The 27,300-nt window shown below is 43.1% G+C and overlaps 3 protein-coding genes across 5 annotated transcripts; all 3 read left to right on the forward strand.

Annotated features, from left to right (window-relative positions):
* LOC136501628 (E3 ubiquitin-protein ligase SDIR1-like) lies at nucleotides 1-4,576 on the forward strand. The gene is made up of 9 exons (XM_066497146.1): nucleotides 1-124; nucleotides 360-531; nucleotides 654-711; nucleotides 797-849; nucleotides 985-1,198; nucleotides 1,284-1,419; nucleotides 1,579-1,627; nucleotides 2,081-2,206; nucleotides 4,212-4,576. The coding sequence occupies exons 2-9, from the start codon at nucleotides 451-453 to the stop codon at nucleotides 4,335-4,337; spliced, it is 843 nt and encodes a 280-aa protein (XP_066353243.1). The 5' UTR covers nucleotides 1-124; nucleotides 360-450; the 3' UTR covers nucleotides 4,338-4,576.
* A 1,920-nt stretch (nucleotides 4,577-6,496) lies between these two features.
* On the forward strand, nucleotides 6,497-11,609 carry LOC136501635 (uncharacterized). The gene is made up of 3 exons (XM_066497153.1): nucleotides 6,497-6,662; nucleotides 10,483-11,123; nucleotides 11,216-11,609. The coding sequence occupies exons 1-3, from the start codon at nucleotides 6,562-6,564 to the stop codon at nucleotides 11,275-11,277; spliced, it is 804 nt and encodes a 267-aa protein (XP_066353250.1). The 5' UTR covers nucleotides 6,497-6,561; the 3' UTR covers nucleotides 11,278-11,609.
* Nucleotides 11,610-15,630: 4,021 nt separating this feature from the next.
* Nucleotides 15,631-24,602, forward strand: LOC136501644 (tRNA (guanine(26)-N(2))-dimethyltransferase 1-like). Of its 3 annotated transcripts, XM_066497158.1 has the most exons (12): nucleotides 15,633-15,926; nucleotides 16,836-17,126; nucleotides 20,895-20,982; nucleotides 21,080-21,201; nucleotides 21,541-21,680; nucleotides 21,756-21,828; nucleotides 21,980-22,068; nucleotides 22,162-22,267; nucleotides 22,367-22,582; nucleotides 23,590-23,784; nucleotides 23,895-23,972; nucleotides 24,089-24,602. In XM_066497158.1, exons 1-12 carry the CDS (start codon nucleotides 15,822-15,824, stop codon nucleotides 24,398-24,400), a joined length of 1,815 nt encoding a protein of 604 aa, XP_066353255.1. In that variant the 5' UTR covers nucleotides 15,633-15,821; the 3' UTR covers nucleotides 24,401-24,602. The 3 variants fall into 3 exon arrangements, with proteins under 3 accessions (XP_066353270.1, XP_066353255.1, XP_066353263.1); XM_066497166.1 differs by lacking the exon at nucleotides 16,836-17,126; XM_066497173.1 differs by lacking the exons at nucleotides 23,895-23,972; nucleotides 24,089-24,602 and having other exon boundaries at nucleotides 15,631-15,926; nucleotides 23,684-23,784.
* Nucleotides 24,603-27,300: the final 2,698 nt, after the last annotated feature.

Raw genomic sequence — 27,300 nt, forward strand, 5'->3', positions numbered from 1 at the left:
GCCATCTTTAGTCCCCCCTCTCTTTTCCCCATCTGCAGGCTGCAGGCGCTGCTGCTCTCGTCCTCCGCCAGCGAGCGAATCGTTGGCTCGACGCCGCGGCGGGAGGTATCTCGCCTTCGATCAGGTGCGCGCCCTCCTCGAACTCCCCCTCGCCTTCCTCGTCTGGTTTCCGATTCGGTCCGGTCAGCGCCCAAGCCTTTCGCTGGGCGAAGCTTCCGGAAGCTTCAGGGTTTATCCCGGCATTTCGCTTCCCGCGACGGCGCGACCGGATCGCTTGGCCTGACGGAGTTTCTAGCTGGGATTTCGGTTGGGGCGTCGCTCTCCGGCGCTTATTTCATTTATATTTATCGGTGCCTCAGGTTCACGGGCAAATTCGTTGCTGCGCGGGGCTTTGGAGTTTGGAGCCAATCTTGCGCCTTAGAGTGGCGGTGGCAGCGTCTGGTGGGCACCATGAGCTTCGTGTTCCGAGGGAGCAGGGCCGACATCGAGGCCGGTGGCTTCCCGGGGTTTGCCCCCGAGCGCCGTGCCATGGTGAGTGTCTGTCTGCTCAACCCATCACGCATTTCTGCTAACATGTAACTGGTGGTAGTGTAGCTTAAACCGGTTTGCTTGTCCTGATGTCTGATCCCATTCGTATATGTACTTGCGTGTAGCGAATTCATGCAGGGAGCAGGCCGGTGAATAGCAATTCCTTGGTTTTTCTTCTAACTGGTAATCCGTTCGCCTGTCTATTACCAATACTGTTGAGCTGCTAAAGATTATTCTTTTGGTTAACATTGTGTTTTTTCTTGGGCAGTTCTTGTTTTGTTCATGGTACTGAACTCACACCAGATGTCTCCCAATCTTTTGGTAAGTTTTCATGCTGTGTGCGAGGTGTCCATGAGTCGATTAAAGTTGGTTTCTTATTCGTACAAAGCATGCAATTGTGGAACAGTTTAATAACTACATATTTGTCGGATTGTGCAATATTTTCTTCTCTTGTAGGTTTGGCTTGTCTTGGGAGTCTTCCTAATGGCCACGAGCCTTAGAATGTATGCCACGTGCCAGCAGCTTGCTCATGCTGCAGCTGCCAACAGTTTTCTTGGCCACACTGAGCTGCGTGTGCTTGTACCACCAACCATTGCCCTTGCTACGAGAGGACGGTTACAGAGCCTTAGACTTCAACTGGCTCTTCTTGATCGTGAATTTGACGATTTAGGTGTGCCAATACATTCCATTCGACTCATTTGATGGTTTATAGTGTTTCCTGAAAACTTAGCGCCATGGAAATCATTTTGTTTCAGACTATGACACTCTGAGAGCATTGGATGCTGACAATAGCCCGCATGCTCCTTCTATGAGTGAAGAAGAAATAAATTCTCTTCCTGTATTCAAATATAAAGTTCAGGCGCAGCAGGGGAATGCCCCTGCCCGAAAAAGGTAAGGCGAATTATCCTTTGGGTTGATTTGTTCATATGGCCATGTCAAGTTGGTTCCAGTATCTCCCATCATCAACACATGACCAAACATTTAATTCTGAAATGGAGGCATGGAGTAATTTGTCTCTATGATGTGTTTCTAACGAATGTTTTTCAATAGTGATGGGCCATCTCAGCTATCGGTTTCTTCAACTGGGTCTGGCAATGAGGTAATTGATAAATACTGACTTGTTTCTCAAGGTGTGGTCGCTTGAAAAGTATCTTATTTATATTCAATCATGTAGGCTGTTAAAAAGTCATGTTATTTGTGACGTCACAGTTGTCATTCGTATGCATATGCAATGATATTCTTATAATATTCCATTGTAAAGATAAGATTAACATATATGTATTTTACATATCTGTATAACTGGGCAATACACTTTTGGTTCAGCCCTCATTTATTGAAGTTATTGGTTGTTTTCTGGTTAGCTTTGGGATTTATATGATATTTTGAGTCGAGGATTTTCTAGTTTACACTTTCTTATTTGATGTAACAGCTAGTGTTTAGAATCGCATAGCTGCTGTGATCACTGATCACCATCAGCGTCTGTGCAGTAGCACATGCATGGTTCAGACTTTGGGCCACGATGATTATTGTTTAACTCGATTCTGCCTTGCAGAAAAAGCAGGATGGTCTAAAAGCAGATGGAACCAGCAAAACTCCAGAGGATGAACTAACATGTAGTGTTTGCTTAGAGCAAGTCGCGGTGGGTGATCTGTTGAGAAGCCTACCATGCTTGCATCAGGTAATCATGCTCATTATCTTGCCCTTGGTTTTCCTTGTATGGAAACAGCAGATGATCTCGGTTTTGTTTCCTTTCTGAAATGATCCTGGCAGCACCTTTTAGCTCTAGTTTGATATGGTAACTTGACATGTTAGCTAACATCCTAAAACAACGCCGTGAAACCAGAATCATGTTTGATGTACCAACAGGATTAACTGGTCCACTTAACACATTTTGTGGATGAATGCTGTGATATTGTGACATACTTAAGATAAAAGTTTTTTTAACTGTTATTGTTTGCATATATCATATCTTACTCTACAGTTTACATCTTGCACTTGGTTGACCACTTGCTTCATGCTACCTCTTCATAGATAAGTGACTTATTGGACACATTCTCCAAAGTGCAACTTTGAATGATACTTCTTGCTACAAAATATTTATAGAACATAGAAAAAAATAGTTTATGAAACTTCCGAGACAAAACTACCCAAATAATTTTCAAATATCCACACTTAGAATATAACAAGTAATGTGTAACCAGAATTTAAAATCAAACCACCACTTGTTTCTGACTGGACTACTGGAGGGAGTATGCACCAGTGTGAGGTGCTATGTTGTTGATTCTGCAGAACAGAAAGTAGGGATTGTGTCATTGTAGTTTATATTCTTTACACTCAGATCTGAAATTCTGTGAATTTTTTGAAGCAAACTTAAATTTGACTGGTTACTTGACACATCAATAACTTCCTTTGCTTTCTCATTCTTTGCCCCATAGAGTTCTAATTTGTCATATTTTTACCCACGCCTGATTATAATATCAGGAATCACATGTTTCTAAACAACAATATAGACCAGGAATCACAAGTGAAATAGGATTAAGGGGCAATAGAGGTGTGATCTCGACTCCCCCACTCTGTCTCGCCACGCCATTGGCTTCCTATATTTGAAGGTTGGTAGGAACCTAAGAGACTATTGTACAAGACCTGCTATAACCTTGCCCGTAAGCACGGCCTAGCTTTTGAGGCCTGTGTATGCAGTGCAGGCGCATGTCAGCAGTCAGCTTGTGTTGTCCTATGGAGGACTGATGTTGTTACAAGTGCATACATGAAAATCAACGCTTTGAAGATATGTCCAGTCCAATATAGTGCTAATGTGATGCAGTGACAGAAAACAAATGCAAGTTCTTTGCATGGACCCTAATCCAAGATAAAATCCTAACAGTAGATAATCTAGCAAAGAGGGGATGGCCACATCAAACTTCTTGTGCCCTTTGTCATGGGGAACAGGAGACGGGCCTCCATATGTGTCTGTTATGACCCTTCGCGGTTGACGTCTGGAGGAGGGTGCTAGTGTGGGGGCATTGCTCTTTACCTCTGCATGTACAGGTTGCAAATTGCACTAACATTAAAAATTGGTGGGATTTTGGAAAGAAGATAAAAGATGACACTTCAACGGGTTATGCATCTACATCATGTGGAATTTGTGGAAAGAAAGAAATCGGCGGATTTTCCAAAATGATTGCTCCACACCTGTATTGATTGTGCTACGCACAAAACAGGACTTTGAACAACGACAACGTGCTTTTCAAAACTAGTGTTAGAGGCCTTCATGTGCATTTTGTTTCTGATTCTTTGTGGTTTGTCTATCTCAAGGGCTTGGGTTGTCTTTTAGCCTATTGAGGCGTGTCTACCCCTTAGAGCACTCTTAACAATAGAGTCAACTTGCTAGCTCATATGAACTTAAAGAAAAAAAAAAGATAAAAATAGAGTAACACAACATACAAAAGAAGTGTTTGAGCTTAGCTCTTTAACTTATCATTATCTCTTCTGTGTATTCAATAAAAATATTTTATGACCTAGCTCTTCAAACAGTGTTGGAGCTACCCTTGGTAAAACTTCGTGTTCTGTTTTCTCCCTTCAATGCAAGTCAGAGCTCTTTGGAAAAAAAAAAAGTGCTAATGTGATGTGTCCTGATGAGGGAACAGTCCACTGCAAGATTTCTTACTTTCTTTTTTGTTTTACAGTTTCACGTAAACTGCATCGACCCATGGCTGCGCCAACAAGGTACATGCCCAATCTGCAAGCACCAGGTGAGTGATGGGTGGCATGCCACAGGCAACGGTGAAGAGGATGCTTCTTACATGGTGTAAGTAGCTGCCTAAGGTGTAGGCCATAGGTAACTAGTAGTAGCTGCTAACAGAATCCGTGGAACGCTGTTTTGGAGGTGACGGTTTGGAGTGATTTCTTGCAATGTAGGGATGTGGTCTAATCCCTGTCTATCCTAACAAAACCGAGTGTGGAACCAGCTGTCCAGTGCGCTGAGTTCTTGTACAACTAATGTTCATTTTTCTCATTCTCTGATTTTGATGCATAAAAAGGTCGACGATAATCTTCTTCCCCGTCCTTTCTTAGTATGCTTGGTTTCTTTTTTTTTTAACACAATGGCAAGAGCTCTGTCTTTCGTTAAGATGAAATAAAATTAACCCAGTTTATGAGAGAAATCAGGCAAGAACATTCTCAGTGCACGGCAAGTTACATTTCCCGTCGCATAATGGGCCTCGTGGATGCTGCGACATTTCCATGGCGCTGTTTATTGAGTCCATATTTGGCTTCATCTGTTATCGGTCCGAGTACGGAAAAGTGTGGCGTGGGAAGCAACCACCGGAGACGCATTGGAGTAGTTAGAAGGAAGGAAGCATACAACAACAGTTAGATGGAAGCACACAACAACAGGTGCCGAGGAAATTGTGTGCAATGGTTTATTACAACCCCTGCCTAAAATGGTTCCCATTCACATGAGTGAAGTACTTTCTTTCCTCTACTGTAGAGAAAACACATGTCCTGCAGCGTGTGTTTTGGTCCTTTGCGCCGGAACAATCTTTGCAGTGTTGTCGCCCAATGATACTTACGGATGCCACTTTCCTTACCGGCAAGAGGGGGATATTGACGATGGCGGCAGCTGTTGACCCGGAGGAGCAGACAGTGCCACTAGCATTTTCACTGGCAGAGGGACAAACCAACAATACATGGTCCTAGCTTCTACGAAAAAATGTGCTTGGTAGGTCTCGCAGTATATGTATGATCTTGGATCGGCACCATGGACTACTAAATGCTGTCAAAGAAGATCTTGATGGGTTTCCACCTTTACAACATAGATGGTGCATGCGAACTGAGCCTAGCTTAGTTGGTTTTAAGTCCTCGACTTAGCACGGGTGTTCGTATTTTTCTGGATTTATTATAGGATTTAATGGCGTTGTGCTTTCAGTGATAGGCGACGTTCCCGTCGACAACGAGGCACCTGTAGTGACTTCGTCAATCTCGAGATGTGTCGGCACAGTCTTTCGGAGGCGCTCATAGGGGTAAGGTTTGCGTACATGTGTTTATAGGAGGTGAGTGTGCGTACATGTTGAGCGTCTATGTCTGTACTTATGTAATTCAAAAAAAAATATATAGATGGTGCATGAGACAGCTAATTTCCAACGTAGAAAGTTTTAGATAAGGTAAAGGCTCTTTGTATAGCACCGACAGAGCATCAATTTGAAGAGAGAAAGAAAGAACTTGACAAGGTACTAAACAAGGAGGCAAAGGCATGGATGAACGAGCAAATGCAGAACAAGTCCAAGTGGGCATTAGCATTTGAGAGGATGGTTGTAGGCTCGGCATCGGAGTACTCTGGCATCATGGAGTTCTCCTTTCACAGATGCAAACGCCTACAATATTTTCAAAGTCCTCATCTTCTTTAACTCTTTCTCCGTGAAACAAACGAACTAAACTATTCGTCTACAAAAGCATTTGAGCAAACTACATCAAGTGTTCAAATTGATTCTAAGTAATGTGACCTTAACATACTAACTAAACTATCACCAATTTGATTTAAGTACAAGTCCTAAACTAACCACATAGAGGACAAGCAACTAGATTTACGAGTACAAAATCGAGGGTAGACCTTAAACACAAGTTTGTAAACATAATCGATCTACCTAAACTACTTTGCATACACCCTTGTCGTGTCAGGCGAGTTGGCGCGCGCCCGACGCGGTGGCGTGGCAGGGTGGCCACATCAGCAGGTCAGTGACGGACTACCACTGTCGCGGCAGGGAGAAGTTTTTTAGAGAAAAAAAAGACGAGCTGGGACTAGATTTTTTTTTTTAAAAAAAGTTCTAAAATAATTAAAAAAAACTTTTTGGAGGAGGAAACATGCCTTGCTCCGCAGAGAATCCGAGGAATGGGATTGCGGATAGAGAATCCGGTTGCAGCCGACGCCATGGGATTGCCGACTGGGGACGGACCTCCGTCATATCACATGGACGCCCATTTCTTTCCACCACTTGCTCAGTTGCTCTTCTCTCTCGGATCGCGGTTGGGGCTTGCGGAATGGGAGCAAAGGTGGAGAGGGAGTGTGCGGTGCCGCCGCCGGCTGCGAACGCGGAGGAGGCAGCTTCCACCAATCAGTGCACCCTCATCCTCAAAGGCTGGTCAGTACACACCCTCTCCACTCAGCTTCCCTAATATGTATTCGTTGGCATGATTCCGCCTGCCAAGCTTGGGCTCATTCCTGTCACTACGAGGACTCGAGGAGGGAGCACGCCCCCCGCCGCCGGAGCTGTCCGTCAGAGTTCCGCGCGACCGTGAAGATGGCGGCGGCGAGGCTGTCTCCAGCGGCCTCCTCCTCCGCATCCGCCCCACTCCCCCTCCTTCGTTCCCACCTCCCGGCCGCCCTCAACCCCGATTTGCCTGCCATTAGTTGTTGTCGATCGTTTAGGAATGTAGAGGATTCTCCTCTCCTGTTCTTCTTCTGCATGCAGTGATTAGGCAAGAGCCTAAGGTAGAATGAGTGGCCGGGCGTGATTCCTCTCATCCTGTGAGATCTCTTCACAGAACTGGGGTCTCTTTACAGAACTGGGGAATCTGCAAGCTTGCCTTGCAAAGTTGCAATAGCCTAGCGATAAGCTATGAGGGTGAACCAAAATGATTCGCGCCTTTGTGCATAATATTCTGGTTTTGCATGGTCTCACGTTTGGGAAGAACTACAAGCTAGGATTTGGGGGAGAAAAGAAAGATAACATCAAGTGCTTTTGCATAATGCTTGTGGTCTACCGAGTGATGAAACGAACAACTGAACAAGATCATTGCCTGAAACGATGAGCATGATTTTTGTTGTAGTCTTTATCAGTTATCACTAGCGAAGATGAGGAAAAGAAAATGACATCACAGACAGTACTAGTTAGGCGGATGTCTTTTGGATAATAGAGGTAGAAACACCCATAATTTCTATTAATAGAAAAAACGTCCACCCACAGTCTTAGAAGTTTGGTGGAATTAGATCAGGATACATCAAACACCCACTTTCTGTAGGATTAAAAATGAGGCGATCTGTCCACTCTATTGAATTGCTAGCAAATTGTGCCTACTGATTTGTGGTTCTCAGCTGTAAGGATAAACTACAACAAGTTGAGGATCTCATGTCATTGTATATGATCTGATACTTGCCCCAATATGGTTCCACTGCCGATCCAATCTCGCACAGTCTTGCAGCATGCACTTATGCTGAAATCCATAGTTGTTACAACTTAATTCAAATCACTCGCGATCTGAATGGCATGGTGGTGTGCAGACCTGGCCCTGGAGAAGGGCAAGCGGGGCAGCGAACCAGCGCCCTAGGTTCCAGAGGGGACTTGCTTGAATGCACTTAAGGAGTATAGTTATCACAAAGTATAATACCTTTTTAGGTGTAGAAAGTCTAATACTAGTAGTACCTTAAAACTCGTCGAGTATTACGTATGCCCTTTGTCACAAATAGCTACTGCAATCATACATTCTCATTCTTTAGGTGGGTAATGGCCATCTGATGGATCCTGACAGTACTAAACAACTAAAGTTCCATTACAACATTAGTGTCTGTTTTTTTTTTAACTTCAATTTTTGCCTCAATATTTACTTCACCAATGCATGCTAATATCTCAAAGAGTTTTATAGTGCATATTAGGATTGGGGACACATAAATTTAGCTAGAGGTTGACAAGATTCCCAATGGAGTTGAAAAGTTTCCTGCATGTGCAGATTCTCTTGCACAATCTAACCATAAAAATTTAGTTTATTCTAGTGGCTAATATGCAACTCTGAAAACAATCTGGGCCAAAAGAGCAACCTTTTCTATTTCTTATAATCCTAAAACACAATGTTTTTTTCTATTTATTTGAGAATTAGCAATTTTGTGAAAATCTGTGGAAGTCTTGTGTCCTAGCAAATGTTATATAACCATCATGAGAAGGATCAAAATAACGGGACTCATATTTTAGTGTTACCCAGGCCCACCAAATGTTGTGGTTGAGTGGCCATATGTGACAGCATATAATCAACAAGTGATGTCCCAAGAGAGTACATTTGTAAGCTCTTGCTAAGCTTCCCATGTCCTAACTGAGTGCCACCAAATCAATGGCATTGGTCTTTTCATATATTCTCCATGCTTGAAAAATATGCAGCTCTTGAAATGACTTAGGAAGTGCATGGGAGAGAACAACAAATAGGCCGACTGGCTGACTGGATCCTCCTATTTGGCCACCAGGGATGGCTCTGCACCTCAGGCTTGACCCATCTCCAACTCCACTACTATTAGGCAGATCTTATCATGCTTTCTCTTGCAGAGATCAGATACGATAAGAACATCATGATTGATGTTTGCAAGATCAGATTGTGATGAAAACATTGTGTAATCCATTATAGAATCTATACAGACACCAAGGTGTCAGTTGGTTTTTGTATTGCCTTAAACTCTAATAATGCATGGGCTACAATCTTAGGAGACGTAAGTACTATATATACAAAGGAATAGGGAAAAGTCACGAATAAAAAAAATGGAATCAGACTCAAGTTCTGAAATAATTACACGTATAGAAATTCAAAATGAAATGAATCCCTCGATTTGGTATTGATCGCACGGCTTGCACTGAAACAACGCTTTACCCCTAGATGTCCAGTCAACTTGTGCCTCAATGTATTTTGGGGAGATCCACCTAGCCCTGGGTTCGAGTGGCATTTCACCCCTAACCACAACTCATCTGTTGATTCTTCAACATGAGTCAGTTTGAACCTCTGCTTAGTTTCATCCAAACTTCATCCTGGTCATGGGGCATATTAGCGGGCCTATTCCATCTAAGTGTCCATCCGCCTCAACATCTATACAAAGGATTATGTATGGCCAATATTGAAACTGTACTTTCCAGTAGTATCGGTACTTTTTTTTGCTGCTTTCGTAGTTGCCAGAACTATGTGGTATGGATCAATCGAATTATTTGGGCCTACTCATTATCAGTGGGATCAAAAGAGAAACTTCCCAGATCCAGGGAAGCTTATCATAAAGGGCTTTAACAAAAAAAAAAAGGGCGTACCCAGTGCAGAGAGCTCCCGCTCTGTGCGGGGTCTGGGAAAGGGTGTCAGTGGCAAGCCTTACCCTCGTCTGTGCAATGCGAGGAGACCGCGACTCGAACCCGGGACCTTCCGGTCACAGACGGTAAGACTCTACCGCTTGCACCAGGCCCACCCTTCTCATAAAGGGCTTCAACAAGGGATTTTATTTGTTCGGGCCTGGTGCAAGTGGTAGAGTCTTACCGCCTGTGACCGGAAGGTCCCGGGTTCGAGTCGCGGTCTCCTCGCATTGCACAGACGAGGGTAAGGCTTGCCACTGACACCCTTTCCCAGACCCCGCACAGAGCGGGAGCTCTCTGCACTGGGTACGCCCTTTTTGAAGAAAAAGATAAGGATATGATATATTCGAAACGCAATTGCAAAGGTAATAACTGCAATACCAGCCGAAATCATTATCTTCACCAACTTGAATTTGATTATCTCGCGAAAATCATGAGTTGCAGAGATGAGAATTGAGAACCACCTCTCCTCTCCCCTGTGCATTTTTTAACACAGTACCCACATCAACTTTTTAGTCTGTATCCAGTTGTGATAAAATCATTTACCAATTACTCTCTCTTTATCCATTTTCATAGTTTTTCCTCTGCATCATATATTTATGTGTCTTCAATATTGGTTTAATGTGTTGCCATCCAATGGCTATTATTATCAATGATGATTAGAGTCTACCATACTAGTGGCTAGATGCTTGTTTTATGTGAGAATTTCTAGTATTTAATCGTATTTATCCCTTTCTTTAGTGCGTCTCATGAGGACTAATGTGGATGCTTAATAGTGAGACCGTTTTCGTTTCCTAGGTGATTACTTGTTTTGTGTCTATGTGAATATGTAGTTCTGGTTTGTAATGTGCCTTGCTACGGTTTGTTACAGTTCCAACAGCATGGAAAAAGTCTATGCCATCAACAGTCCTCATAAGAAAAGAAAATCACAGTATGAGCTGAGTGATCCAAAGTTGGTACCACTTAAATGCAAGTTTCGCAAACGGTTATCTTGCCACGATGATGAGTCTGCAACCACAGAAAGTTTAGGATATGATTGCATTTTCATGAACAAAACCTCCCGGACGGACATGGTCAGCATACCTGAAGAATTGGACTCTTGTGAGAACACTATAAGCCTATTTGGTGGGTGCATTGAAGTGGACTCAAAAAATGGAATTCAGGAACAATCTTTGAGAAAAATGTCTGAGATCCGGACATCTGCATCCAGTAGCTCGAGCAACAATTTTTCATCAGAGGCTTTTAGTTCTTCCCATAGCAGCGGCACCAGAGAAACTGACAGCTGGGTTATGCACGATATAGAGCATCATCATCCGGATGTGATGCTCAAACCACATAATGACGACCTGGAAAGGATATACAATGTGCTTGAACAGTGTGATGACCTAATGGAGGACGAACTAATGGCTGGCGATGTTTTTGGTTCTGCTGCTCAGATCATGGATGAAAATCTTTACTCGAATGGCGTTGACGATTTTCAGATTTTACCAACAGGCCAGACCGGCTATCACAGTAAGCACTCCGATGCACCTCCCTTTTGCATTTCCTTGCTTGGTTTAGATACTAACACAGTGGATCCGGTAATGTGTGTGGCAATCAATCAGGTGAGAAGAAGCTAACCATCGATCAAGAATTTGAGCAGTATTTTTCGAACCTCATGCTGTAGGATCGAGTGGATAATTTTGTGACAAAAATGGCGTTTGCTTGCTGAGGAAAAGTGGCGAACCTTGGCTACTATTGGAGCTATCGGTCTATTTGTACACCGAATCCTATCACTGAATGTATATGTGTGATATGTGTATCTTTTTCAGCTTGCCCATCAAATGTTGGCATCATGATGTATGTTAATAATGTGTGCAGATAAGAACATTTCTAGGCAAAATAGTAAATAGCGTATTCCTTGTATGTTCTACTGTTCTAGTGTTTTGGAATAGATCGGTAAGGAGACGTAAGTTACAATTTTACCCCTTTTCTAAATCATCCAATGACTGTTGTTTCCACGATTACAAAACTGATCTTACCTCTGATCACAATCCGTGCTGGTGATTATCAGGAGGTGATATTGGGCGTGCGTTATGTGTGAAGTTACGAGTTTTACCCCTTTCTAAACCATCCAGTAATTCTGTTGTTTTCATGATTACATAACTGATCCTACCTCTCTGATCAGAATCGGAGACCCCTCCGATTGGTATACATCTGCTCGATCTCGGTTGATCCAGCACTTTCTTTCTTGCTGCTATGCTCGTGGAAGCCATGTATACGTGTGTAGCACTAGAGGGCGGACCAGGTTTCTTCGAGTCGATGGCTTTTGTACTGTACAACCACCGCCGTGTATGCATGCATACGCGTAGCACCTGGTTGCCGGTAGGACCACTGCCCTACAGTTCTTGGTCTCTCTCTGTGTTTTTTTTTCAAAAAGGGAAAATTTATTAAGAATCAAGTACTGTCATTACAAGTAAGAGACTGAACAAACTCTGAAAAAAAAAGCAAGAAAGACTTGACTACCACTAGACCTAATAGCAAAATGCGCTAACTCATGCGCCACTTTATTCTAGCTCCTGTTGATCTTCACAATGTCAAGACCATAAAGTTCTTCCATTTCGAGACGAGCATCGCGGATCAGAGACCAGGCCACAGGTTGGTCTTGTATATGGTTCTTCAACTTCTTTGCAATTGCAGCACAGTCGGTCTCGAACACTATTGGGGTACCAGGCCAACGTGATATGATGCCAATGCAATTCCTTCTCGGCATGCGGCCGCTTTGGCTTTCTCGGCGGCGTCCCTGGAATGAAACAATAGGCGGCCAAGCTGTTAGTTTCGCATGGTCCTCATGATCCCTGATAACAACTCCCACCACAGCTGACCCGAAATTAGGATTATAATGCCCGTCCGCATTGATTTTTAGAGTACCAGGATCATGCAGTGTCCAACGTTTTTGCTCTTGTCGTGCCCCACTGGGCATGGCTGCTGACCCACACCAAGCAGGCAACGTTTTCCTTTACCATCAGATTGTAGTCTTTTGTCCGATTTGCAAAAGAGAATAATCCATATATCGTGTTAGGAAAATAACAGAGCCTTCAATGGAAATCTTCTGGCCAGCACACAGGGTACTGTTTCGGACACTCCAGGCACGCCATGAAAGCATAAGAAAATTTGCAATCACCTCAATTGGATACTGACGGATAAGAACAAGCAGTCAAACAGGACCTGTGAAAACTAAATCCTCCTCTGCTGGCAAGGCTAGTGTTGTTCCATGGCCTGACGGAGAGCAGCTGCGTGTGGACACTGAATACATGCAGGGAAGCAATCCTCCTTCCAGAAGCCACACAATTCACATGTCTCCTGCTGAGTGTGATGTCCCTAACACTTGTTAGCTTATATAGGAATTTCATTATTAGCAATTTTCCAGGCAAAAACTTTAACTTTTTCAAGAACTTGTGCAGACCACAAATTCTTCCACACCTTCCTGCCATCTGGTGAAGTAGAGCTGCTGCAAATATTTCTCTGCCTGTGATGTTGGTGAGACCCCCCCCCCCCCCCCCCCCCCCCCCCCCCCCACACACACACACACACACCCGGTGTCTGGTTGTCTGGTTATAAGGTTTCAATGGTACAACCGAAGGTTAAGTATTTTCTGCCCAATCTTCTTGATATTGCTAATTGGTTAGGGTTCTTTGCTAGTATAGTCACTCCTAATTAAGGTCCTGGACACTATTGATCTATTTTAGTCTTTTATGATATGCCTTAAGAAATGGTAGAAAAAACATCTTTCAATAAAAAAGGAATTCATGTTTATGGAGTTAGAATCTGATTTAAGGTAATCAGTCAGTCTTTCTATCAAAGCAATCATTGTGTACAGATATTATTCGATAGATACTTGTGTGTTTGTGTGTCGCACGTACATATTTGCTAGTTTCACCTAAAGAATGACTTTATTGGTCAACACGGTCTTGCGGTGGCTCGTCAAGTAGGACACGCTCGTGCATGGGTTGTCGCATCATGTACTTGACCCTCTTTGTGTGGGCTGTTGCATCATGTACTCGACCTCACCAAGGCTAGCATTGTTAGGGAGGTGCACTGCTTCCACCACATCGTTTTATAGGCATGAAAGAGCACATGATCGAGCAAGAAGGCAACTTAGATGAGCTCCGGATGCCGGGCTTCATGCATTTTCTAAAATCATGCTCTATAATATGGTGCTTAGCCTAGAAAACATAGACTATGATTTTACGACATATTCTCCAAAGTAAAAACAAAATTTCTAAGATTATAACATAATTTAGTATTATATAAATGTTTTTTTGAAAATTATTTAGTTAAAAAAAATAGGAGAATTTTTTGATAAAGTCTAATTAACCCTGAATTATCGTGAAAGTCCGATCAAAACCGTTCGGAGGTGAATCGCACTGTTTCAAAAGTTGGAAAAGTCTAGATATCTTATTTTCTAATTGAGAGAGATAAATCAAACTTGCACGATAGTTTTCTTTAATTTACTCGTGAAAGTTAAAGACCGATGAATTTTTTCTGAATCTGAAAGAAATGAGTAAAAGAGAAATCGGCCCAGTAGGCCCACTAGCGTGCAGAGAGAAGTTGCTGTAAGCCGCACCGAAAGAATTCTTCTCCAGTTCACCTAGTGTGCACTAGGGTTTATGGTTTAGGGCGACCGCCGCCGTGCTACGTCCAGCTGCCAGGTTTTCGTCGGGTCCTTTCTGCCGACTAGAACCCACCACACTGGGTATGTCTGCCTCTTCTTTTCTCTCGATGCTGTGCAAAATTTAGCACCCGAAACCTAACTTGAGCTATTTGGCTTGTATTCGATCTGATCCAATCACAAGTGTATACATGCATTAATAACTAAATTTATTTTTTTTAATCGTGTGTAATTGGATCCGCCCGTGCCCCCTTTGCTACCAGCTTGGTTGGATTCAGCCATTCAGGTTTCGGTTTTGGATTTGGAGACATGGCCGAGAGTATAGGATAGGACTAACGGAAAAAGTCTATATTACCTCCCTCAACTTTTGCGAAGGTCCGTTTTTCCTCCCTGAACTCCAAAACCGAATAAAACACATCCCTCAACTTTTGAAACTGTTCATCTTACCACCCTGGGCCTGTTATAAGCAGTTTTGAGGGCGGTTTTGTCTTTTTCTTTTCTTTATTTATTTTGGCTGAATCTTTGAAAAATCATAGTAAATCACAGAAAAATCATAAAATGGAAAAATCAATTTTGTTGGACTCCACATGAGTAGATCGACACAGTGAATATATAATATGGTATGCTTTAGTACAAAGTTTTTGTTGTGATTTTAGATCTATGTTTTTCTATAATTAATTAGAATAATTCATACCTGCAGTTTATATGGTCTAATTGTGATGAAATTTTTATGGTGGGCTAATTATTGTATGATTGAACTCTAGTAAAAAAATCATACTCATTGGATCATGTATAACTTAGTTATAGATTTATTTATATTTAACCAGAATAAACGTAAATAAAATATATAACTAAGTTATACGTGATCCAATGAGTATGATTTTTTTTACAGTTTAAGCATATAATAATTAGCCCATCTTAAAAATTTCACCACCATTGGACCATAGAAACTGCAGCTATGAATTATTCCATTTAATTATAGAAAAATATAGATCTAAAGCTACAGTAAAAACTTTGTACTAAAGCATATTATATTATATGTTCACTGTGTAGATCTACTCATGTGAAGTCCAACAAAATTAAATTTTCTATTTTATAATTTTTCTATGATTTACTATGATTTTTCAAATATTAAGCCAAAATAAATAAAAAAGAAAAAGACAAAACCATCTTTAAAATCGCTTATACCCGGGCTAAGGAGGTAAGATGAACGATTTTAAAAGTTGAGGGAGGTATTTTGTTCGGTTTTGGAATTTAGGGAGGAAAAACAAACTTTCGCGAAAGTTGAGAGCCAACGTGAACTTTTTCGTAGTGCTAACAGATCAAGGTATTGGGCCGTCTGGCCGTGGCTGGCCAGGCCCATTAGGCCTTAGCGGCTTAGGCTTAGGGCAGGCAGAGCAGAGCTCCTGACCCGGCACCCAATCGGGCAATCGGCGGCGGCGCTCCAACTCCCTACACCGCTGCACGGGCAGGCTCGGGCGCTCAACACCTCGGTGGCCGCGGCTCGGCCCCTCGCCGCACCAGCACGCCAGTCAGGGTTCGGTTTTGGATTCGGAGACATGGCGGAAGTGGAAGACAAGCTCAAGGACTACGAGATCAAGAAGGAGGGAGAGGCAGAGATCCTCTTGCACAAGAAGAACGCCGTCTTCTATAATCCCGTGCAGGTCTGTTCGTCTTCCGTTTTTCTTGTTTTTTTTTCCATTTTTTTTAAAAACGGGGGGAGTTGTTCTATCGGTTCCTTATCTGCGTTAGCTTACAGTCTGCACCCTTTGAATTTGCTTGTAGCGATTTACTGTAGTGACTTGTTGACTTCCAGTTGATAATTTGTCTTTACCGCTCGTAGAGCTGCTTTGCGGTATTCTGGAGGATTCCAAATTGAGTGTTGGGTGGTGATTGGTGTGGGATTGGGTCTGTAGGCTTCAAGTTTATCTAGTTCTATTGTTATCACAATTCATTTGCATTTACTAGTGCTTCACATAGACCGGTAGTGGTTAAGCTTGCCATTACACAGAGACCAAACAGTGAATTGTGTTTTGTGTATGTGTCTTGTTTATCTTGCTGTCAACTGAGTTTCTGTGGAAATCAATTAGTGATCAAGTTGCCCACTCCAAGTTTACCTCATTCTACCAGATTGTGCAGCTAAATGAATTTATCCATTCGACCTATTTGCTTATCATAGTGGATGGGAACAGTGTAAGTTTCAAATTGCTTAGATATATTGCAAACTCGAAACAGTAGATTGCTTCTGCATGTCATATTCTGGTATTGGATTATGCACCTGGAAAAAAAAAGTCTAATGGTTTCACATCACAGTATTTATTATGGCTTCATTGAAGAAGATAACAGTTTTAAATTGTGCTGTAACTCCCTGATTTTTCCCATAACAGATACATAGCTATGAAACATTTTTTTTCTGAAATGAAAGTAGTTACTGTTTGTTGATAGTCAATTTTGTTATTGTTTTAAAGTTGATACGTTGAGGAAAAATCACATATGACTTCAAAGTTAGGGATATTTTCCCAGTTATACCATCATAAAGATTTCCGAAAATTGAAGTTTACTGCTTTGATTAGGTTCACAACAGAGACATGTCCATCGCTGTTTTAAGGACCTTTGTTGCCAAGCGCAAGGAAGAACATGAAGCGCTGGTAGACAAGAGGAATACATCACATGAAAAAAACAAAGAGGGTGAAACATCCAGTCAAAATGGAGAGGATGCGTCAACTGGCCAGCAAGATGAAATGGATGTTGTTTGTGAAAAGGAGCTAAATAAAGCTGAAGATCAAATTGAAGATCTATCAAAAGAAGCAACAAAACCTTCCTGGAAAGTAACCAGAGAGCTTAAGCCACCACTTGTCCTCGAGGTGAGACTTCTCATAATAGTACGGAAATTAGGTATGAAAACGGATCGAATATGAACAAATATATATGGATATGAATACAACAACAACAACAACAAAAAAGCCTTTAAGTCCAAAATAAGTTGGGGTAGGCTAGAGTTGAAACCCAGCAGAAGCAATCAAGGTTCAGGCACGTGAATAGCTGTCTTCCAAGCACTCCTATCTAAGGCTAAGTCTTTGGGTATATTCCATCATTTCAAGTCTTCTTTTATTGCCTCTACCCAAGTCAACTTCGGTCTTCCTCTGTCTCTCTTCACGTTACTATCCTGGCTTAGGATTCCACTACGCACCGGTGCCTCTGGAGGTCTCCGTTGAACATGTCCAAACCATCTCAACTGGTGTTGGATAAGTTTTTCTTCAATTGGTGCTACCCCTAATCTATCACGTATATCATCGTTTCGAACGCGATCCCTTCTTGTATGACCGCAAATCCAACGCAACATACGCATTTCCGCGACACTTATCTGTTGAACATGTCGTCTTTTTGTAGACCAACATTCTGCACCATACAACATAGCAGGTCTAATCGCCGTCTTATAAAACTTGCCTTTTAGCTTCTGTGGTACCATTTTGTCACATAGGACACCAGATGTTTGGCGCCACTTCATCCACCCTGCTTTGATTCTATGGCTAACATCTTCATCAATATCCCCGTCTCTCTGTAGCACTGATCCTAAATATCGAAAGGTATCTTTTCTAGGCACTATTTGACCTTCCAAACTAATATCTTCCTCCTCCCGAGTAGCAGTGCCGAAGTCACATCTCATATACTCAGTTTTAGTTCTACTGAGTTTAAAACCTTTGGACTCCAAAGTCTTCCGCCAAAACTCCAGTTTCTGATTCACTCTTGTCCGGCTTTCATCAACTAGCACTACATCGTCCGCGAAAAGCATACACCAAGGGATGTCTCCTTGTATGTTCCTTGCAACCTCATCCATCACTAAGGCAAACAAATAAGGGCTCAAAACTGACCCTTGATGTAGTCCTATCCTAATCGGGAAGTCATACGTGTCTCCATCACTTGTTCGAACTCTAGTCACAACATTGTTGTACATGTCCTTAATGAGCCCGACGTATATCATTGGGACTTTATGTTTGTCCAAAGCCCACCACATAACATTCCTTGGTATTCTATCATAAGCCTTCTCCAAGTCAATAAAAATCATGTGTAGGTCCTTCTTCTCCCTATACCGCTCCATCATTTGTCTTATTAAGAACATGGCTTCCATGGTTGACCTTCTGGGCATGAAACCAAATTGGTTCATAGAGACCCGCGTTATTGCTCTCAAGCAATTCTCGATAACTCTCTCCCATAGCTTCATAGTATGACTCATCAACTTAGTTCCCCGGTAATTAGTACAATTTTGAATATCTTCTTTATTCTTGTAGATCGGTATCAATATACTTCTCCTCCACTCATCAGGTATCTTGTTCGATCGAAAAATATGGTTGAACAGCTTGGTTAGCTATACTATAGCTATGTCCCCGAGGCATCTCCACACCTTGATTGGGATACCATCCGGTCCCATCACTTTACCTCCTTTCATCCTTTTCAACGCCTCTCTGACCTCAGATTCTTGGATTCTCCGCACAAAGCGTCTATTGGTGTCTCAAAAGAGTCATCCAACTGAAAGGTTGTGTCCGTATTCTCACCATTAAACAATTTGTCAAAATACTTTTGCCATCGATGTCGGATCTCATCCTCCTTCACCAAGAGATGCTCCCTTTCATCCTTAATGCACTTAACTTGGTTGAAGTCCCTTGTCTTTCTCACAAACCCTAGCCATCCTATAAATGTTCTTCTCTCCTTCCTTCGTACTCAAATATTGGTAAAAATCCTCGTACGCTCTACCCTTTGCCACACTTACAACTCGCTTTGCAGTCTTCTTTGTCATCTTGTACTTCTCTATGTTGTCCACACTCCTGTCATGGTACAAGCGTCTATAACATTCTTTCTTCTCCTTAATAGCCCTTTGGACTTCCTCGTTCCACCACCAAGTATCTTTAGCCTCGCCTTCACTTCCTTTGGTTACTCCACACACTTCTGAGGCCACCTTCCGAATGTTGGTTGCCATCTTCTCCCACATGTTGTTTATGTCCTCTTCTTTTTTCTAAGAGCCCTCTTTGATAACCCTTTCCCTAAATACCTCTGACGTCTCCCCTTTCAGTTTCCACCACTTTGTTCTTTCAATCTTAGCTTGTTTATCCCTACGGGCACGCACCTGAAAACAAAAATCTGCCACCAAAAGCTTATGTTGGGAAACAATACACTCCCCTGGTATCACCTTACAATCTAAGCATGCTCATTTGTCCTTTCTTCTTGTGAGGACAAAGTCAATCTGGCTAGAGTGTTGTCCGCTGCTGAAGGTCACTAGATGAGATTCGCTCTTTTTAAAGAAAGTGTTGGCTATCATCCGGTCAAAAGCTACCGCGAAGTCCAGAACTTCCTCCCCCTCCTGATTCCTACTACCATACCCAAAACCTCTATGAATTGCCTCGAAACCTGCGCTTGTAGTACCTACATGTCCATTAAGATCTCCTCCTATAAAAAGCTTCTCACTACTAGGTACAACTCTAATCAGGCCATCTAAGTCTTCTCAGAACTGTCTCTTAGCACTCTCGTTGAGGCCTACTTGGGGGGGGCATACGCACTAATTACGTTCAAGACCATATCACCAATGATAAGCTTGACTAAGATAATCCTATCTCATTGCCTTCTCACTCCCACCACACTTTCTTGAGGCTCTTATCAATTAAAACTCCTACTCCATTTCTATTCGTAATTGTCCATGTGTACCAAAGCTTAAAACCTGTATTGTCCACCTCCTTCGCCTTCTGACCCTTCCATTTAGGCTCTTGAACGCATAATATATTTACACGTCTCCTAGTCGTGGTATCAACTAATTCTCTTAACTTACCTGTAAGCGACCCTACATTTCAACTACCTAAACGGATCCTAGTTGGTTCGACTAGCTTCCTTATCTTTCGCACCCGTCGACTCAGATGTGAAGACTCTTGCTTATTTTTCACTACACCTGGGCGCCGATGTAGCGTGCCACTAAGGATGCGACGACCCGATCCTTGCTCACTTGACACCGTGCCCAGATCGCGACATGGCGCGTCACGGGGGTGACGATCCGGCCCCTTGCTCATTTAACACCATACCCGGGTTCCGATATGGCGCGTCGCTAAGAGGGTTACGCCCCAATGGTTTTCTTTTGGGTTTCATGTCCATTAGAATGGCTAGATTTAATGTTGGCTCGCCACGCCTATCACAACCCTCCTCATTTACCAGGGTTTGGGACCTGCTATGTTGAGACAACATAGGCGGAGTTATATATGGATATGAATACAGATAGTTATTTTTTATCGGATTCAGATTCGGACACAAATATTATCAGGTCTGTTGGATACAGGTACTAACGAATAGTTTTGGTCAAGGGATAGTCGGATAATAATAAAATACTACATATCCATATCATATACCCAACTTTGAATGTCCATCTGAAAGGGACATTGAATATCTAGGCTTGGTTACAGACGGATTTAAATCCTTCGGAAGGGTGGACAGATTGGAATATCCTTCCCATATTTCATCCCTAATGGAAATGCAGTTTCTGTATACTTCTAAATTAACATTAACTGATATCTAGTTTTTTTTTTCAAATAACTAGTTTTCTTCTCACAATTAATATCTAGGTTTGTAAGATTGCACTGCTAATTTTTTCCCAGGCTTTGGCTGCTACTGGGTTGCGATCGCTCCGGTATGCCCGTGAAGTTGAGGGCTTAGGAAAGGTAGTTGCTCTGGATAATGACAAAGGTAATGCTACAGTTTACAAAACTTGCTTCTTATGTTCTTTGCTATTGACGCCTCCGCGCTTGATTTCACTAATTCACTATGGTTCTTGTTTCTTCAGCATCTGTCGAAGATTGCAAGCGAAACATAAAGTTCAATGGCGCTTCCGCTGCTAGTAAGGTGGAAGCTTACTTGGTTGATGCTCGAATTCACATGCTGATGCATCCAAAAGAATTTGATGTGGTAAGGCATTCTAGAAAAATATTTCTACATCTGATATTTTGTTACCGTTATTCTTTCTAAGATGAAAACACAATGGATTCAACGTTGCTGTATACATTAGCTTTTTGATTGGAATGATGCACTTGTGTGTGGCAGGGTGTGGGGGGTTACCATTTCTGGTATTTATTATGCAAGGGTGAATCTTGTTCTTGGTACAAGTCAATGGACTGAAAAGTCACATGTAAATATGCCATGAAATAATTGCATTAAATGATATTAAGTGATAATGGTTGTTTTTATAAACATTGCAAATTATATTTAATATGATTTTACACCATATTTTCTTCTCATTGTTCTTAGGTTGATCTTGACCCTTATGGATCACCATCTATATTTCTCGACTCAGCTGTACAGGCTGTTGCTGATGGTGGTTTATTAATGTGCACTGCCACTGATATGGCAGTTCTTTGTGGTACCAATGGAGAAGTTTGTTACTCGAAGTATGTTGGTACTACGTGTTCAAGGAATGTTCCATCTGAGCAGTTTATAGTGTAATAATCAATTATGTTTTGTAGGTATGGTTCATTCCCAACCAAGGGCAAGTATTGCCACGAAATGGCTTTGAGGATCCTCCTTGCCAGTATTGAGGTACATAGGTGATTTACAAATTGCAATATATATAACTACTTCCATTTCAGGCTTTTGCTAAATGATGTATCAAGTTAATCTGCACGTTACATGCTTCATTCTTTGGGTATCTTAGTTTCTCATGCCCTTAACCCTTCTTTTCTTATACCAGAGCCATGCAAATCGGTACAAGCGATATATTGTGCCTGTTCTCTCTGTGTTCATGGATTTTTATATCCGTGTTTTTGTTCGAGTATTCACGTGAGTTTCCCCCCTCTAGTGCCTAGTTTGTTCCATATTTGGTTAAAGTACTTTTTTTTCTAATGTGGCATTGTATTTGGATTCCATGTGCAGTTCTGCAAGTGAAATAAAGAATACACCTCTTAAACTTTCTTACATATATCAGTGTGTTGGCTGTGACTCTTTCCATCTTCAATGTCTTGCGAGGACTGTTCCGAAGGTATGTTTTGCATACCATTTAACTCTTTGATACAACATTCTCTCTGTTATATATTGACACTCTTAACTTTCCTTTTGTTTATTCTTCCTGTATAAGCAGAAGAATAATGGTGTGAAGCATGCACCTGCTATTGGACCTGTTGTTCCTCAAGAATGCAGTGATTGTGGAAAGAAATTTAATATAGGTGGGCCAATATGGTCAGCTCCTATTCATGATCAAGACTGGGTAGTTTCTACTTTGACAGGTGTTAAGTCAATGAAGGATAGATATCCTGCATATGATAAAATTACTTCAGTTCTGACTACTGTGTCAGAGGTACCTCCTACCCCCCTCCATCAATTGTTATGTGTTTTTGGTACGGGAGAAGTGTTCCACAGTAGGTTTTGACCCTTAAATTTCTCTTGCAATTTATTTCAATGGCCATAAAATCAATATAATCCTAAAGACACTTTGAATACAAATTTATTGATGCAACTTTGTATGCATTAAACATTCATATAATTTGATGAATTGTTGTTTCAATATTAAGTTTGACTTTCCCTTCTCATGCCTTGAATTGATGCCTGAGGAGTATCAAATTGTTATTCTCGTTACTGTTAAAGGCCTATTGATTTCTAATATTATTTTGTATCGCCAACTCCAGATTTTTTATGCTTTAGTATATAGTTTGATTAGAAGATAACGCTTGCAAGAGTTTTAAAGCAAGGTTAATGTTTTGATGACCTATTAATCATGGTTTACTGCTCAAGTCAAAGAAACAATGTAGGGGATTCCAAATTATAGTTCACTTTGGCTTTGTGTTAAGTTAAACTTCTAACTTGTTCTTGACCCGACTGTTAGAAAAATATATTAACATCTATAGTTCAAATAAATGCATTATCAAAACATATGTATGTCATGGAGAATTTAATAAACTAATTAGACATCGTAGATATTGGTGTATTTTTCTGTAGAATTGTCACAGTTAGAGAAGTTAGACTTAGGACAAAACCAAAGTATAAGCTATATAATTGGGAACGGAGATATACAATCTTGATGTATAGGCCATTAAGTCAAGAATTTGGTTATCTAGTCAATAGGTTACCCAAGTGCAACTAATAAACCATTTCTGGGCCTTGTTTTCATTCCCCTTGTGCATGATAAAAATTGAATGATTGCAGCTAAGTTTTGGGAGGATTTTGCAGAAAGTTTGACTGTATAGCTTAACTTTTGTCTTTTGGCAACCTATTCTTTTTTTAGAGTTATTAACGGTTTGCAATTCACGAAGTATTTTGTATACTCTCTAAACACTCAACTTCATTTGAGTTATTCTTCTAATGCAGGAGTTACATGATATTCCATTGTTTTTCAGTCTCCATAACATAGCTGGCACTGTTAAATGCACATCTCCATCTTTGGTTATGTTTCGGTCTGCAGTTCTAAATGCAGGGTATCAGATCTCAAGCACCCATGTTAACCCACTTGGCGTTAAGTCTGATGCCCCTTGGGATGTTATTTGGGACATCATGCGCTGTTGGGTAAGTTTGTATTGTTCCTCAGCATCTAGTGTCTAGTATGAATTGGTGGATGTCTTGCCTACATGAACTTCAAAATTGCCATACAAAATTGATTGCAAACTTCAACACAGGTGAAGAATCATCCTATTAAGGAACAGCCCCGTGATTCACCAGGCACAGCCATCCTTTCAAAATCGCCAAAGCTAGAAGTACGTGGTCTATAATTATTGGGCCTACGATGTTCCTTATATGTTTTTTTTCTCTATGCAGGCTGCAAACGGTAATATTTATTTATTCATTTTTCCTTTTTTTTGTTTTTTTATAGGTAAATTTTTCAAGAGTAGTTGCCGCCCTCAGCAAGGCTCAGGCAAAGAAGATTAAACGATTCCTTCCAAACCCAGAACGGCACTGGGGTCCGAAGGTCAGAGCCGGCCGGAAGATCACGAGCAAACATATCTCTCTGTTGGGCCCTGACGCTATCAATGGTGCTCTGAATGGTGGTGACTGCCACGAAGAAGGAAACGGTGCTGTGCCAGATAATACAGCCCCAGAACCCGAGGGGATCAAAGACGTTGAGAATGAACCCTCAAACAAACGCCAAAAAACCAGCGACGGCGAACCAGCAAGCGAACCTTGATTTGTTTGTCAATCTTTCGCGTGGTTCCTTTGTGCCTGTGCTTTGCTAGTTTGTGGCCGATAGGTTATTTATATCACCTGTTGAATTTTGATGGAACAAATTTTGTGGCAAGTTTTTGTTATCTTTTGCTGCATGTGTGATGCTCCTGTTAACAGAGGGAAAGCCCTATTAAAGCATAATATACATAGCTTTTGCAATGTCAGATGTTAGTATTGCTTGAGCTGGGCAATGTTGTGGGCGCCGTTGGAGTTTGAGAAGGAAACCATTGTTGAAACTAACCCTTGTCGTAGAAGCAAACTACAGCGAACAATCACCACCACGATCAAACAAAATTTGATCAGGGAGAGGTTATGATATCACTGTAGTATAATGTTCCATGGGAGAGGCTATCATAGACTGTCGTATGATGTTCCATGCTTGTATTAACATTGGACGCATGCAGAATCTCGACTCCAGCTACAACACGAACAATCCTTCTCCAAGAACCTACGACTTCTGAGGTCAGTCATCCTGCAGGCTCGACTTCTGAGTCAGTCATTTGCAGGCTGCAGCATCTGCGAGCAGAGCAGCGTGCGTGGGTGTGCGCACGGTCAGTCGTCAGAAACAGACTCAAAGGCCATGTTTAGATGCCCACTGAATCGGCGCCGCCAAATTTTGTCATACACTGTAGCTACTGTAGCGTTTGTTTTTATTTGGTAATAATTGTCCAATCGTTGACTAATTAGGCTCAAAACGTTCGTCTCGCAAAGTACAACCAAACTGTGCAATTAGTTTTTTATTTCGTCAACATTTAGTACTCCATGCATGTACCGCAAGTTTGATGTGACGGGGAATCTTCTTTTTCACCTTGTTCGTTTGTTGGTTTCAGTCAGACTTATTCAACCAGCCAATAGTGTTTTTCTCTCACAGCAAATCAGCACCAGCCAGCCCAAACCAGCCCAGAAATCAACCAGCGAACACGCCGTTTGTATAGTGTCAAATTCTGGAATTTGAGGGAACTAAACATAAACATGGCCAAAACCACCAACTCTTTGCTGCCGCTTGTCGCCCGAATCATGAGTTCGTGACCACATTGCAGTCCCGCACGGAGCTCCTATTGTATCCTCATCATTCACACGCGCCGACGCGCACATGGATCCAAACGGCGGCGCTACGTACGTGCGTATCCCAGGCGCGTCTCCAGCCCCCGGCACCTGAATCTCCTCGGTACCCACCGGCAGATTTTCCAGCCGGCGAGCACCCCGAAAAAGAATCCGGAAAAGGCTAGCTGGATTCGAGTGTGTGAAACCTGTCGCCGTTCATGTGAGCTGCTCGCCTGCTCAGCTCTCGTGTGCCGCGGCGGCCGCTCCCTCGTCCCTGTCTCTCCCGCACGGTGCGCCCCGGCGTCAGCGCGCGAGCCGAACAGCCGCTGTCGGGTCCCGCGCGCACGTGGCGGGCCGGGCCGCCGCCCGGCGACGTGAACCGCGACCCACGGGCAGCAAGGCCCGGACGCCGGTGTGGCCCCGCCCGCGGTCAAATCCGTCACACCGGGGCTGATCCAGGTCCGGTTGGTGGGGGAGCGCATGGGGCTGCCACCCCCACGTGCGATGTTGAGGTTGTCTGCATGCCTTCTTTTCTGCTGCCGCTCGAGCTCAGTGCTGGTTTAGTTTCCAACCAAATTCTTAAAAATATTATAGTAGTTATCACATTAAATTTTGCGAAACATGTATGGAGCATTAAATGTAGGTTAAAAAAATAATTACACAGTTTAGTTTAAAATTACGAGACAAACATTTTAAGCCTAATTAGTTCATGATTAAACACTAATTACCAAATAAAAACGAAAGTGCTACCGTGCCAAATTCCCAAAATTCAAGAACTAAACCCGCACTCAATGGCTGGATGACCCCGTCGTGGCTACTTGTGGGCCCCAGACCGCGTCAGGTCAACGGTCAGCGTCACGGCACTGATCCTCTGCTCCTGTACCGCGCGCGCGCGCACGCTCCGTTGCGGGCGGCGGCAGGTGCACCGGCGGCGTGACCGGGAGAGGGAGGGGAGACCCCCATGTGCACGCGGCACGGCCATCGGCGGCGCCTCGCTCGTGACTCGTGAGGGGCGGCTGGGGTCTCGTCGTCTCGACTCTCGACGCACGGGCAGCTCCAGCGCCGCCCCCAACGTGTCCGCACATGTTGGAGGGGGTCAGGGGCGGGCCGTGCCGTGCGCACGGGCGCAGCGCCCGAATGCAGTAGAGTGAGTAGCAAGTTGCTCGGGCCACAGGCCGCGCGTGCACGAACACGATGCACCGCAGCTAGCACCGGTGCCTGCTTTGCTTGCTCGGGCCGGCGGGCACGAGGTCGAGGTGCGTGTGGAGAATTTTTTTTAATTTTAATATTTTTTAAAACTAATTTTAAATTTAGCACGGTCGGATTTTTTTTAAAAAAAACTAATACTTTTGACCGCGCCTATTGTCTTGGCATTGCCAAATAGCTGTGCCGCCCCATGCATGGTGGCGCGGCAACGGGTTGACGTGGCGGCGACCGGAATCGCTGACCGGTGACGTGGCAGGCTCTACCGCGCCACCGATCTTGACGCGGCAATGCCGCGCCCTGATCCGTAGCGCGGCAGAGCCGAATAAAACCCCCTGCCGCGTTCCGCGTCCGCCAGTGTCCGAGCAGCCGTCGTTGCCCGAGCAGCGCAGCAAGGCCGCCTGGCCGCCGCGCCCGCATCCAGCCGCGCCAGCCCGCCGCCGAGCACGCCGGCCGCCGCGACCGCGTCCGCCCGCGCCAGCCAACGCGCCACCCCCTCCGGCCACGCACGGCGGCTGCCCGCCGAGGCCTGTGCCCGCGCCTCCCGGTCCGATCTAGCGCGCTGCAGCGAGGTACTCCCCTAATATAGTTAGTATAGTTAATAAAGTTAGTAAA

The sequence above is a fragment of the Miscanthus floridulus genome, chromosome 1 (assembly GCF_019320115.1).
Source record: "Miscanthus floridulus cultivar M001 chromosome 1, ASM1932011v1, whole genome shotgun sequence".
Taxonomy (NCBI): domain Eukaryota; kingdom Viridiplantae; phylum Streptophyta; class Magnoliopsida; order Poales; family Poaceae; genus Miscanthus; species Miscanthus floridulus.